This window comes from Elephas maximus, chromosome 14 (assembly GCF_024166365.1).
Source record: "Elephas maximus indicus isolate mEleMax1 chromosome 14, mEleMax1 primary haplotype, whole genome shotgun sequence".
In the NCBI taxonomy this organism is placed as follows: Eukaryota; Metazoa; Chordata; class Mammalia; order Proboscidea; family Elephantidae; genus Elephas; species Elephas maximus.
In genome coordinates, this window is record NC_064832.1 from 38034723 (window position 1) to 38050220 (window position 15498).

The window sequence follows — 15498 nt, forward strand, 5'->3', positions numbered from 1 at the left end:
AATTTGTTTATTTACCATGACTGCTAGTTTACTTTTTCACAGCAATGTTCTGCTTTATAAATGCAATATTCTTTTAGATATCCCATTAATGGTACTTACACAAACATTAAAGTTTCTCATACCAAACCATTGCTGTTGAGTCGATTCTGACTCACAGCAACCCTGTAGGACAGAGTAGAACTGCCCATAGCCTTTCCAAGGAGTCAGGTGGTAGATTTGAACCACAGCCTTTTTGGTTAGCAACCGAGCTCTTAACTGCTGCACCACCAGGGCACCAAAGTCTTTTATACTTTTGAAATGTCAGCCATTGGAAACCCTGTGGAGCACCATTCAACTCTAACATGTGAGGTTGCTATGAGTCAGGGTTGATTTGAGTGCAAGTGGTTGTTTACTGTATTAACTATATTTTTTCTTGTCCATTTTAAGTTCTATGTCCCATGAATTTCTTTCTCAAATGTTTGGTGATTCTTGGTTATCTTCTCATGTGTCTTTGGATATGCTGCCAAGTGAGGTATGCCAGGAGCTTGTCTTCCAGGTGTGGTAGCTTCTTGTTCCTCCTGTCGGGTCAGTAGATACCTGGGACATCACCCTTTTTTTCTCTACTTTCCCCACCGCTTTACAGAATTGACCATTTCAGTGCTGCTGGATGTTTAGCACTAATGTGGGCGGGGAAGGAGCCAAAGCTCTCCCAATGCAGTCCTCCAACTGATCATCTTGATGTCTGCCTCAGCATCTTCTACCTGGGCTCCTTCGGAGCCATTGCTAACTCAGGTTCAGTCTTACCTTACACATTCGTTTCCCCACATAGCTTATCCTGTCTTCCTTTTCCCTTTTAGGAGTTTCTTAAAATTTCTGGTTGGCTGATTGCACCTATTGTTTTTGCGTGATTATTGATCTCAGATAGTCACTTGTAAAGTCAAGACAAAAAAAATGGCTTAAAAAATTTCAGGTGGATATTGGTCATGGTTGCACAACGTGATTAATGTAATTGATGTCCCTAAATTATACATGTGAAAAACATTAAATTGGCAAATGTGCTATATATATTTTTTACAACAATAAAAAATACTTTCAGATGAGAGAGAAAATTGTTATTACCAAATAAATGAAAAGATTACGGTAAGAACACTTTATGAGAAGTGCAGGCAAGTTGTACTCAAAGAAAAAAAATCATAACTTTTAAATCTAATTCTAAAAAATGAAAGTAAATATTGAATTCAAGAATCTGGAACAATGAAATATACCAAAAGAAGAGAAAGTAATTAAGATAAGGACAAAAATTAATAATAAAACTTGAAGAAACAGCTGTTATAAAAATCCAACAGCTTGTTCTCTGGTAAGGTCCACAAAATAAACAAACCTCTGGCAAGCCTAATCAAGAAGAGATTAGCCAAAATGCAAATATACAACATTAGAAATAAGTGCTATACCATAGTTTTGGAAAAGATTAAATTTAGTATTACTGTAGGTAATACTATGCTAATAAATTGAAATCTGAGGGATTCTCTAAGAAAATATAAAACTCTAAAATCATCAAGTATTAAAATAAATTAAAAAAAATAAAAATGCAAGTCATTGCTGAGGTTTTCTGAGAATTACTTCCCTATAACAGGCCAAAATTGGATAGTTTCCGGACAAGTTCCTTCAAATTTTCAAGGAACGAAAAAAATTTTTTTTCTATGCTTTACACATTGTTTCCGAGCAGGAAAAAAATGAAATGCTTTAGAAGTAATTTTATTTAATGATTATCCCGGTGGAACCCTGGCAGTGTAGTGGTGAAGTGCTACAGCTGCTAACCAAAAAGGTTCGCAATTTTAATCTACCAGCTGCTCCTTGGAAACCCTATGGGGCAGTCAGAATCGACTTGATGGGAGTGGGTTTTGTTTTGTTTTTAGTATTATCCCCATGATGTTACAAACTGCTAAAAGGAGTAAACACACACATATACACAGAAACTTATAGCCACTGCAGTCTCACAAATGCAGAGATTAAAATCTGAAAGAAATTTCTAGTTAGTGGAATTTATCTCATAAATAATAGTTTACCAAGACAGAGTAGAGCTTTTTTCTAGGAATTAAAAGATGGCTATAGGATAACTTTTTATATCTTATCACTATAATAGGAGAGGTCATGAAGAAAAAAATTACGTTCATTTGCAAAAAAGGTATTTGATATATTTTAACATCTGCTATCAATTAAAAAAAAACTTTAGTGAACTAGAAGTAAAAAGATTTTCTTGACATACATATAGCCTCTCAAACTAATAAACAACATTATACTTGGTGTAGAAATATTAGGACAGCCAGTAGTATAAACATGTCTGTTATTTCTATTATTAATCAGTATTACTCTGGAGACCAGTGTAGTGCTTCCCAAAGTTATTTGGTGGAAAACGATTTTAAGTAAAAAAAGAAATTGTTAATATTGCATGGATCAATGTTTGGGAATTGTTTTAGCCAACCTGACAAGACAAAAAAATCATAGTAAAAAAGGAACTTTGCTAATTATTGGGACTAAGAAATAAAGTTATTATTTATGGATGAGAGTAATTTGCTTGTACAACCCAAGAGAATCAGCTGAACAATGATTAGAACAGATGGAGTTAATAAGAGTTGTTTACATTATATACCAATGGAGTTCAATAAGAAAGAGTTGTTAAAAAAAAAGTATATATACAAAAATCAACAACTTTGCAAATATCAGCAAAAACTGATTAGAAAATGTAGTAGGAGAAAAAAATCTCATCAACAATTGCTCAGCCGTAGTGGGGAACTGGGGGGGGGGGAGGGATAAATTTCCTGTGATACTTAAAAGTCAGTTTGAATAAAGTAGGTATAGATGATGCCCCTGAATCGTAAATTCACTATCATAATAACTACTGTTCTGTCCAAGTTGATTTGTGAGTTTAATGCAGTTCCAGTCAACATTTCAATGGAGTTTGTTTGAGGCAATTTGAAAAACTATTTCTAAATTTCAGCTGGGAGAATAATCTTGAGATTAGACAAGAAGCTTTAGAAAACTAAGGTATACTTCAAACTCTCACATGCTGCTGCTGATGAGAGAATAAACTGAAGTCCTAATCTGGCTCTTTGACAAAAATTCTAGAGCTTCCTGAAAGTAAGGGTACTAGATCCACAAGATATAAATTTATCCTGAGGAAATAATCAGAGATGCACACAAGCCTTGCATGTGTTTATTTTAAAAAAAGATTTTAATGGACAAATTGAAACAATTTGGTAATAGTGGGTTTGAAGATTTTAAAGCTTGGAATACCATGCAGCAGTGACAACTGTATTTAAATGACATAGAACTGTGCTCACATATATGAAAGGGAACAAAAAAGCAGGTTGTAAAACAGAGTGTGGGAGAGTTCTGAAGCCTGCCTTCTCTCTTACTGCCCCCGGACGTTGTACAAGTGACTTCATCTCTCTAGGCCCAGTCTGTCATGTACAGAGAGTGATCTCATTTACCTCATGACATTATTTCTAGGATTAAATGAGGAAAACAACATGCCTGACACCTGGTAAGCATTAAAATGTGACCTGAGGTGATGGTAAATTATAATCTAAGTATGTACATCAGGACAGGGAAGGAACCATACTGAGATATGAAAGGAAGTCAGTTCAGCGTGAGGAGTTTTATGAGCAGTTATTATGTTTTCCTTGGTAGTTTCTGTACTTTCAACTAACTTTTTGGAGAAAAAAAAATTTTTTTAAGGTTAGAAGAATGTTGATAGGAAATATTTCTGGGTGAGAGAGAGCAAACTGTGGTTTAGTGAATATTCAGAAATCCATTTATCTGTACATTAAAATGACAGAACAAAAAATAGGTAGTAAAGGGAGACTGTACAGTATTAATATTTTTTTTGTTGTTTGTAAACTCCCTGCTCTACCCATTAGTATTTACTGCCTCTGATTTGGTTGGTCTCCACTCAAATTTTTGGGTAGTTTCCGTCTTCCTCCTCATTCCTGATAGGCAAGGCCATCTTTGGCATTCTGGGAAAAAGCACTTTAGGCGAGTCACAGAACCAGGACTTGCTTAAACTACCCACCCACTCCAAAGACATTCCGAAGAAGGGGGTTAATTAACCTTCATTGCGTAAAACTATCTAACTGCTGCCACTTCTTTCTTCTTAGTACTAACTCCTCTGGTTGATTTGAGAGAACATTCTCTCCTGGGAGAACTTTGTCCTGCCCAGACATGGGCATTTTAATGTTTACATAAAGCAGTCAAGCTGAACCGTGTCGGAACACGCCCCACTGGGATTCAGACATGATTTAGAAATGATTCTATCGGAGTCTTCAATTACTACCCTAAAACGTTGCTTTGGCGCATGCCTTTCAGTGTGGGCTCAGCAGGCTTCTCATGCGTTCAGACTTGCACACACCTGTCTGTTGTGTATATGGCCTTTGATAGAACAGGGCACCACCGGCAAATCGGAACATGGCCAAGTGATTTTTAAAACCACCAGCGGGAAACGGTCACCCTCTTACTTCTTAGTTAACTTGGGCTTCTTCTGTATTAGTCTCTTTGGGGCGCCAAAACAAAATACCACAAAGTGAGAGTCTTTAAGGAACAGAAATTTATTTTTTCACAATTCCAGGGGGCTAGAAGTCGAAATTCAGGGCCGTAGCAGGTCCACACTCTCTTTGTCACCTCTAGGAGAAGATATCTCCATGTCTCTTTCAGCTTCGTGATAACCCTGAGCGTTCTGCGGCATTCCTTGGCTTGTAGATAGATCCTTACATGATGTCTTCTTCCTGCATGTGACTGTTTTGGTGTCTCTTCTCCCCTTTTATGAAACGCCACTCAGAAGAGATTAGAATCAGGACTCACTGTAATCCTGGATAACTTTGTTAACCTAACTGATATCATCTGCGAAGGAAAAGCCTGCTTCTCCAAACAAGGTCACATTCACCAGAGCCAAGGGTGTTAAGACTTCAACATGTCTTTCTGGGGACACGATTCAGTCCATAACAGCTTCCAAGCACAGATCTTTGGTGCTAGCCTGATGCTCTCAAGCAAAGCCACCCTTCCCTGACAAGAGCAGCACTAAAAGGGTGCACGCAGCCATGGACACTGATTGTATGTTGTTTGCATTTTCCATATACCACTTCGCCAATGTTGACAGGAAATTCTGCCTTTCACGTCTTCAAGATAATATTTTATTTATAATATCAGTGAAGTACGCTTGTACAGAATTCAATCTCAAATGTTGAGAGCTGTGCAGAGCAGCAATAAGACGTACTCTTTCCTTGGGGAGTTTCATGGACATACTCCCCATGTTAAACAACCAAATCAGAAACCAAACCCATTGATGTAGAGTCAATTCCAGCTTATGATGTCACGTATGTCAGAGTAGAACTCTACTCCATAGGTTTGTCAGTGGCTGTAATCTTACAGAAGTTGATCTCCAGGCCTTTCTTCAAGGCACTGCTAGGTGGATTTGAACCACCAAACTTCCAGTTAGTAGTCAAACACAAACTGTTTGTGCTACCCAGGCATCCAGGCACATTCGCTCTTTATTTCTCTTGTTTGCATTCTTCCCCTTATATTCCCACATCATGGTGCTTGAATTTGTGTCCAGTAACACATTTCTTTCTGATTTGTTCCATGGTTGTTTGTGGATATGTTTCCCTCCTTATACTGTGATTTCTTCAGGGTGGAACTGTGTCTTGTTTATATCTGTATCTCCAGCATGAATCTAGGTGTCTTAGAAAATGGTTGTTAATTAATAAATATATGTTGAGTGGAGCAAGACTTGACAGGGTCTCAAATGCTGTGCGCCATCTTCCTCCTGCCTAGAGTATTTTGATTCTCTTATGTCCAAAGCTCAGTCCTTGGAACAAGAGCAGCTTCTTTTGTATCTGTCCACCTAGATATTGCGCTTCTTTGTGAGGACCCCATAAATGAACCAAGACTATGCTTATAACGCATGTGGATGGCTATCAGTTCATTGGAACAAATTAGTTGAAATTTTCCTTGTTGGTACCAAAGCTTTTGCGTAGTAAATATGGGTTGCTAGTTATAGGATAATAATCCTGAGTGGAGCCTTGCCAGAGCCTCCACTGTCCCCATCTGGAGAGTGCTCCTGCGTGGGAATGCCTCATCAGCCGTGTCTCCGTCTCTCTCACAGTCTCCGTTTTCTCTTCTCCCTTGTCCTTGTCTCTGTAATTTGGTGATGCGTGCTATTTTATTCCCTTCCTCTTGTTTTCCTCCCTAACAGTTCTCAGCCTCATTAAAAAAAAAAAAAAAGTTGCCATGGATTTGACTCTGACTCATGGTGACCACATGTGTGTCAGAGGAGAGCTGTGCTCTATAGAGTTTTCAACTGCTGACTTCTGGGAAGGAGGTCACCAGGCCTTTCTTCTGAGATGCTGATGGATGGACTCGAACCTTTTTTTTTGTTGGCAGTTTTTGGTAACGTCTTCAACCTTTTCTTTTGTTATAGGTCTGTTTAGATTTTCTACCTCTATTTGAGTTAGTTTAGGTAGGTAGGGTGTTTCCAGAAATTTATCCATTTCGTCTAGGTTTTTAAATTTGTTGGGGTCCAGTTTTTCATAATATTCTGTTTCTGACCCTCTTTCTCTCGGTTGGTTCTGTTGTAGTGTCACCCATTTCATTTCTTATTTTGGTTATTTGCCTCTTCTCATTTTTTCATTTGTCAGGTTGGCCAGTGGTTTGTCAATTTTATTGGTCCTCTCAAAGAGCCAACTTCTAGTCTTGATGATTCTTCCTATTGTTTTTCTGTTTTTTTATTTCATTTACTTCTGCTCTAATCTTTATTATTTCCTTTGTCTGGTAGCTTTGGTCTTCTTTTGCTCTTCCTTTTTGGTTTGTTCAAGTTGTTGGGTTAAGTTGTTGATTTTGAGTCTTTCTTTTTTTTGAATGTATACATTTATTGCTATAAATTTTCTTCGGAGCGCTTCTTTTGTCGTGTCACAGAGATTTTGGTATGTTGTGTTTTCATTCTCATTTGAGTCTAAGTATTTTTTTAATTTCCCACTTTTGATTTCTTCTATGACCCAGTAATTTTTTAGTAATGTGTTACTTTGTATTCAAGTATTTATTTCCCTTGATCTTCCTGTTACTGGTTTCTAGTTTTAAACCCTCATGGTCAGAGAAGATGCTTCGTATAATTCTGATCTTTGTAAATTTATTGGGGCTTCCTTTGTGGCCTAAAAAATGGTCTATTCTGGAAAACGTTCCATGTGCGCTGGAAAAGAATGTGTACTGTGCTGCTGCTGGGTGGTGTGTTCTATGTACCTTTAAGATGAAGTTGATTAATAGTGTTATTTAGATCTTCTGTGTCTTTGTTGATTTTCCTTCTACTTGTTCTGTTCATTGTTGAAAGTGTATATTGAAATCTATTATTGTAGAACTGCCTGTTTTCCTCTTCAAATCTATTAGAGTTTGTTTATATATTTTGGAGCTCTGGAATTGAGTGCATAAATATTTATTATTATTATTATTATTATTATTATGTCTTCTTGTTGAATTCACCCTTTAATCATTATATAATGCCCTTCTTTGTCTCTTATGGATTTTGGCTTAAAGTTTGTCAGAAGTTAATATTCCACTTCTGCTCTCTTTTGGTTACTGTTTGCTTGGTATATTTCTTTTCCTTCCCTTGTGTCTAAGGTGTGTCTCTTGTAGACAACATATTCATGGGTCGTGTTTTTTAACCATTCTGCCACTCCCTGCCTCTTGACTGGTACATTTAATCTATTTACATTCTGTGTGATTATGAATAGGTATAAGTTCTTTGCTGCCACTTTGTTTTATATATATATATATTTTATTGTTAACAGTTTCTTTTTTCTTAATTTTCTGTGCTGAGTTCTTTTTCTATATGGATCTTCTTTTCCTATCATCTGTTTTTCTCTTTACTGAGTCTTTTTTATTTAATTCTTCTTTAAAAAAAAAAAAAAAGTAAGTAAATTTATTAATTTTCTTTGTGGTTACTCTGAAGCTTATATTTACCCTTCTATGTTTAAAACAGTCTGTTATATCTTGAAATCGAATTGACTTCCTCTTCATATGGAAGTTCTGTAACAACACCATTCATTCTCCCTTTTATTCTGATGTTGTCATCATTTACAATTTAGTATCTCTAGTTCCCTGTGAACAGTTTTGCAGCTTTATTTTAGTTTTGTGAAATCTTTACCTGGGTTGGTATCTGGGCAGTGCTGTCGTGTATGTTTCTTAGGCTGTTGTCTGATGTCATTGGATCGCTGTCCAAAGGACTTCCTTTAATATTTCTTGGAAGGCTGATCTGGTAGTTACATATTCGCTTAATTTCTGCTTGTCTGGGAATGTCTAAATTTTGCCCTCGTTTTTTAAAGATGGTTTTTACTGGGTATATGATTCTTGGTTGGCAATTCTTTTCTTTAAGGGCTTAATATATGTCATCCCATTGCCTTGTTGCCTGAATAGTTTCTGATGAGAAATCAGGCTTAGTCTTATTGATGCCCTTTTGTAGGTGATATTTTGCTTTTCACAAGCTGCTCTCAAAATTCTTTGTCTTTGGTTTTCGAAAGGTTGGTTTTAATATGTCTTTGTGAATTTCTTTTGGAGTCTATTCTGTGTGGGGTTCGTTGCACATCTTGGATGGAAATCTTCTCATCTTTCATGATATTTGGGGAAGTTGTCTGTCATTATGTCTTCAAAAATTCTCTCTATACTCTTTTTCCTCTCTTCCCCTTCTGGAATTCTTCATATATGCCTATTATCCCTCTTGATGGTGTCCCACATGACGCTTATGCCGTCTCATTTTTCTTCAGTTTTTTTTTTTTTGATCATTCCTCAGACAAATTAATATCAGGGGATTTGTTTCCTATTTCACTGATTGTTCCATTGATTCAGTTCTGCTTTTGTATCCTTCTATTGAGTTGTTTATTTCTGTTATTTTATTGTTAAGCTTCTGGTTTTCTAGTTGTTGTTTTTCTGTGGTTTGTATTTGTCTATGGAGTTGGTAATTTTGTTCTTGTATTGTTTTCCTGAATTCTTCTAGATTTTTTTCCTGTATTTTCCTTGATCTCTTTGAGAAGCCTAAATATTAGTCTTTTAAAGTCCTTGTCAGGTAGTTCTATTATCAGTTCTTCCTCTGGAATGATTTCTGTCCCTTTATTTTACTCACTTGTTTGAGCCACCTTACCCTGTTTCCTCATGTGATTTGTTATTGCCTGTTGTCTCCAAGGCATTATGGTGTTAATTTATTTATTTATGTTTCGGTATTGAGTGTATGTTTGCTTGTTTTATCCTGATTTTTTTTTTGTTTTGTTTTGATATATCAAGAACTTTGCTTCTTCTCTTTCACTTTAGAATGTCTTTCTTCCTTTGTACTATTTTAATTGTTGTTGTTTTGTGGTACTGGTCTGGGTGTGACTTTGGTGATATCTGTGAGCTGGGTGTGATTTCCTCTTGCTAGTGGATATAGTGGGTCGTTAGGCTGATATGTCTTCCCTTATAAGATTGAGCAGAGGTGCAGGAGCAGGTCATTTTCCTGATATGGAGTGGCAAGTGTTGGGGCATCAGGGTCCCTGCACAGTTCTTGTAGGACTGTGGGGTCCTTCCAGGTTGGTGCTAGCAGTTAGTGTGTCTTCTGGGAAGCAGGGCAAGGCATCTCCGTAGCCACTATGAGGCAATGCTACTCACATGGATAGGATGGGCCCTCTGTGTATGCTTGAATTGGCTTCTCAGTAAGTGATGGGGGATCGAGGGGTCTCAGTGCATGTGCATTCAGACTTCAGGAACTGCCTGGGTGTGGGATGTGTGAAGTTGTAGCCAGGCGGTCATTAAGCGAGGGGACTGGGATCTTTTGCACATCTTTGGGTAGGGGCGCAGGTGGCACCTGTCAGGATGTGCCGGGCTATTGCTGTTGAGGTGATGCACCTGCCTGGCCAGTGACTGAGTGGGGGTGTGGAGAGTGCTCCCATTAGTCACTAGGGGGTGGTGCATGCTGCTGGTCACTGGATGTGAATCCCCTATTGTAGATGCATCCTGCAGCCCTAGCCTTTGTTTTGTTACTAATGAGTTGTTTAGCTCTTGAAAAGTTACTTAAATTGTCTCTCTGATTGTCCGTTTTCTGTTCTGAAAACAAGCATAATATTGCCCAGTCATTGATTTAACAAGTAATTCTCTATTTACCAGCTTAACTTTCAGATGGTTGTGAGGATCAGGTAGCAGAATTCTACTCAGTTTTTACTTGAAATTGTTAAGGTATTCTGGTTAAACACTGCAGTTTAAGAATACTTCATCTGCATAATTCCAATCCCTCCATCCCCAAATCCCACTAAAAAGACCATAAAGCCGTAAAAGGCATAAAGCCGTAAAAAAACCCAGATGAATAGGCCAGGAGACTGCAGCAAGGAAAAGATACCAGCAAAATTTTGGAAGCTGGAAAGTAAATGGATGAAGTGGTAACTAACTTGGCGAAGCAGGAAAAGCCAGAGCTTATTTGCAAGAAGCAGTAAAAAGCAAGTTGATTAAAGCTGGGGAATTTAGAGGAACGCGTACCTCTGAAAGTGGGGTTGAAAACTGGAGGAGGAATTGGAAGTCTAATGGGAGAGCTGCTGGGGCCCTGGATCCCCCTCCTCCACCACACTGAAAGTTAAAAAAAAAAAAAAAAGCTGCAAGGGTGAGAGGGAGGGGTGAGGGTGGTGACAGAGACATTAATCTCCTTTCCTAGTAGGAAGACTGGGGGAAAAAAATCAAGAAATAGCAGAATATACATGCTGTTAAGAAAAACAACTGCTAGAGAAAACAGCAAACAGCAATTGAAAGTGCGTTGTGTGTGAGGTTTGGGGGCAGGCAGGAACTTCTTTTTCTTTAGCGTAAACTTTGGTGGTACTAACAAATAGCACTGTTACTTGGTAGGCTTTTAAAATTACATGCAGCTATTACAGTGATAAGAAATTAAACTGAATAAAAGACTCTTGGCCATTGTGGAATAGTGAGTGTGTCTCTAGCACAGGGCCTGGCATCTGGTAGGTGCTTAATAAATACTTGTAGGATGGTTGAATATTATTCAGTTATTTAGAAAATGCTGTCATTTGTGCTTGTTGGTGCTAGATGATAATTGTTGTTGTTGTTAGGTGCCCTCAAGTCAATTCCGACCCATAGCCACCCCATGTAACAGAGTAGAACTGCCCCATAGATTTTTCTAGGCTGTAATCTTTATGGGAGCAGATCTCTTATGGAGTCACTAGGTGTGTTCAAATCACCAGCCTTTCAGTTAGCAGCCGATTGCTTAATCATTGCGCTACCAGGGCTCCTTAGATAGTAATTCAGATAGTAATTAAATAATGCTCTTTAGGGATTTGTTTTTGTGGCTGTATGCTGTCGAATTGATTCCGACTCATAACGACCCTTTGGGACAGGGTATAACGTGTAACGGTATAAGAAACCAGTCTTTCTGTTTTGGGGACTGTGGAATATTGGAATGCCTTTAAACAAAGTTAAAAACAACAAAAACTGAATGTTAATCTGAACTTTGGATTTATTTTATACTTTTCATCAAGTAAGTTTTGGGGTTTAAAAATAATACATGCATTGGCATGTGTTTACCAAGTGTGACAGTGTTTGCTCTACCGTTGTATCTGTCTGACTCAGGCATTGACTTAGGAACTGAGCCGAATAACTTACTTCCGTCTGCCTTTTTCTGTCTGTGAGATGGGGATAAAACGCTCTGTCTGTCTGCCAGTAGGCGGTTAGGTCTCGGAGAAATCCTGGGATCTGGATCTCTGATAATCCTGTTAACATGATAAAGTGAGTCTGGAAGCCAAGTTACCTCTTCCAAGAAGACAATCAGAATGTCAGAAGCTACAGATTTTGTTTTAATGATGTGATCTCCTGTTTGAAGCAAATGACACCCTCCAAGGAACCCAAAGTTCTGTTAGTACCAGAAGTAACTAGTGAGTATAGGTTAGTACTTACTCTCCAGGATGGAGAATATTTTACTAACAGAATTGCACTATAGAACTGAGTCCGATATTTATTTGTAAGTTGCTGTGAACTTACTAGGGGACAGATGCTAGAGAAATAAGAAGAAATGGTATTGTGTGACATTCCTTAAGAACCTGATTTAATTGATTTTCTTTGTAAGATACAGGTAAGTTTGACTCAAGTTGTGTTTTCCTCTACGTGTGTTACACCTCTTGGTCTGATATCTTGACTGTGCACCTTGGCTTTTTAATCTCACAATTTTTCGCTCACAGAGCAATTCTGTCTGATTATATTTGCTACTTAGTTACATAAGAAAATAATTTCACGAGGAAATGGTACATAAGTAAAAGTTTCAAAAGAGAAATATCGCACCAACTATAGTGAAATATGTAATTGATTTGGGTGTCTTCTGTACAAGCATGTTAATTGAAAATGATATTTTTAAAACTTTTATTGTCCCCAGAGTGAATTATTGGAACTTAAGCGACAGCAACAAGAAGAAGAAAGAAGCAAAACCCACCAAGCTGAACACAGGAGGTATAATTTCTAATCAAATAAGCATAGTTGCTTAAATCAATTACCTATAAAATTTTTGCAGTGTTTTAGGAAAAGATTACATATTGAATATGGTTTTGGAACCGTTTTACCTTTTTAATCTTTATGTTAATTGGAGTGTGGTGTGTGTGAGACAGATACCAACTGCTACATAGTATATACCCGCACCCACACACACACACACATACAGTGATCAGTTTTTCAGAGTAGGTAGTATAAACTCGCATTAGAAAATTGAGTCCTGCTCTCAAGTTATGTGTCTGTTTATATTTACTTTGCCTCCCTTGGGACAAAGCATCATAATCTTTTGAGATGATGCTTTACCATCACCAATGTTTTCAAATAATTTAATTTTTATTCAATTATGAATTCATTTGTTCAGTAATTGAATTTGTTTAGATGGCAAAATACCCGTATCATTGGGGGGAAATCTTGAAATGGAATCATTAAGTAATTTTTGATAGTGTAAGTGTTCTCTTTTTCCTAATATCAGATGTTAATACTTAATAGTACCTAGGAAATATCTTTATTATGCTGGCATTGGGGCAGGGCCAGTAACCGCCATATTGGCTGTCACTATTATTCTAGGCTTTTACTAGAGGGCACTTGGGTTATTTGAGTTCATTGGGGGTATGCTTGTGTGTCTTAGGAGAATTTAATGGAGCAAATTCTTCTTTTGAAAATGAGTTGTTTCTCTCGTGTACAGCTTTTTTACCGTCACTCGTGTGCATTTTAAAGTGTAATGGTTTCATTTAATAAATGAGAGATTCTAAAAAGTTTTCAATGGAAGTTCCCAGTTCTGAGGGTGCCAACAAGTATGGGTGTTCATATTCTTTAGACTGGACTATCCTGCCTCCATAGTCCAGTCAAAATAGTTTGAAAATGTCAAATGCGAATTTACGTATTCTTCTCTGATTAGAAGGAAACATCAAAACTCTGCTACATGCATTAGGATTTTTTTGGGGGGCGGGGGTAAGATTGGACCATTACTGCTACCTATTTGTTATAAAGTAGGCCATACGTTATTTTAAAACCCATTGCCGTCGAGTCGATTCTGACTCATAGCAACCCTACAGGACAAAGTAGAACTGCCCTGTAGGGTTCCCAGGGAGCGCCTGGTGATTTGAACGGCTGACCTTTTGATTAGCAGCTGTAGCTCTTAACCACTATGCCACCAGGGTTTCCATACATTAGTTTATCCATCTTTATTGGTTTTTCTCCTTGAAAGACTTTTTGTTAGAAAACATGTTATTATGTTTATATAACACTGGTTGCTAATAGTAGCCAGTATTTCTCTGGATTCCGGAGGATTAATGAGATAGTACAGGTTTTTTTTTTTACAGGTTTTAAGCACCTTAAAGAAAGTGGGGTGTCATATTAATATGTCTCATTGCTAGGAAATTAATCTTTAATTGGTACCCAGTAAAAACACAAGTTACTTGATCAGAGTTGGAAAAGATTTTTTTTAAAGAAATCCTGACCCTCATTTCTTTAAGTTCTTTTCCATACTGCTGAATACCTAAATATTGGTGGGGCTGTCTAGTTTTTACACTTCATTTTCACTTTCTATTGGTTCTTGTTAAATGTAGATCCAAATTTAATCCATGAGGAAGCTTCTCTGGATAATAAATTCAGTTATAAGTTTTGAAATAACTGATCTAGTCTTTAAACACATATATTATGTTTTCAATCAATTTTTAAAACAGCCTGTATTTATATTGTCCTAGTGCAGTGGTTAAGAGCTTGAGTGCTAACCAAAAGGTCGGTAGTTAGAATCCACCAGTTGTTCCTTGGAAACTCTATGGGACAGTTCTACTCTGTCCTATTGACTTGACAGCAACAGGTTAGGATTTTTTTTTTTTTTTGGTAGAGGTTGCAATTAGATTTCCCATGTTACCATAAAGGACAATAAGTAGCATCTTAATGAATACAATAGCTGTGTCCATTTCTACTGAGCTATGTAGTATGTGTTTAGGGGACATAAGTTAGGTTTTCTCTAGGGGCATAACTTTATTGGGGTCAAAAAGGCAACATGCTTTCTATTATTTTAAAGTCCACATAGCAGAAACCTTAACCTTGAGTTTTATAATAGAAAGCTTGTGGGATTCCTCACAAGCTTTCCAATGAGTCCGCTAATGAGCATGAGTGTACCTGAACTTGACCCAGCATAGCTTTTTGAGAGAAGACAAATAGGAACTCCATAGAGAAAAGACAGAGCAGGGATGTCAAAGACTTGAAAGGAACTAGGCCTTGAGCTAAAAATTAGAGTGAACTGAATTGATTTATTGAAACTCGGGCCATCCCTGAATAATAGTTATTATCCAAATTAACTCTTGGAAGAAAATCCAGAGAACTAGTTGGATTGTAGTATAATATATATGTATGTATATATATACTTTCTAAAACTAGTAAATAAAAATATAAGCTGGTACTTTTTCCTCCTCTTTGAATTCTCAGTAGGAATTGAGAGAAACAATCTCTTTACCTCCCATTATCTCTGCTTGACTGATATTTCAGTGGACATAGACCAGCTGTGGATACTGCCAAAGTATCAAGGAAAGCCCAACCACTCTGGTTTTGACTTAGTAACTGATGCTCAAAGGTGACATCCCACCATGTTGTGCATTCGTGACATGCTGTCAATCTTAGCCGTGTCCGTGAATTGGGAGCCGTTGACAGTGACCTGTTTTGGAGTCTGCCCTCACTGCCAATAGTAGCCTTGCAATGCAGCTCTAGTCACCAGCACAGCAGGTGGGGTTGGGGGCATTGTGCCTGGGTGATTCATTCATTCAACAGTTCTGACATCAGGGTGGTTCCCTCTGCAGAGGCACTGTTCTGGGCAGTGGGAATAGGGGTAAGCAAGGCAGAAGAGGTCCCAGACCTCATGGAAATTACAATCTGGAGGAGGGAAATAGAAAACCAACAGTTAAAAAGCAAGATTATTTCAGACAGTGGTACATACACACACAGGATGATGTTAAGGGAGTGATTGGAGGC

At 37.7% G+C, this 15498-nt stretch overlaps 1 protein-coding gene across 1 annotated transcript in view; it reads left to right on the forward strand.

The window, feature by feature from the left end:
* The window catches only part of EPSTI1 (epithelial stromal interaction 1), a 127665-nt gene that overhangs the window by 98152 nt on the left and 14015 nt on the right, over window positions 1-15498 (forward strand). Inside the window, exon 9 of the mRNA XM_049852955.1 lies at window positions 12410-12483. Coding sequence (XP_049708912.1) covers window positions 12410-12483 — 74 coding nt within the window. The remainder of the gene's footprint in view (window positions 1-12409; window positions 12484-15498) is intronic.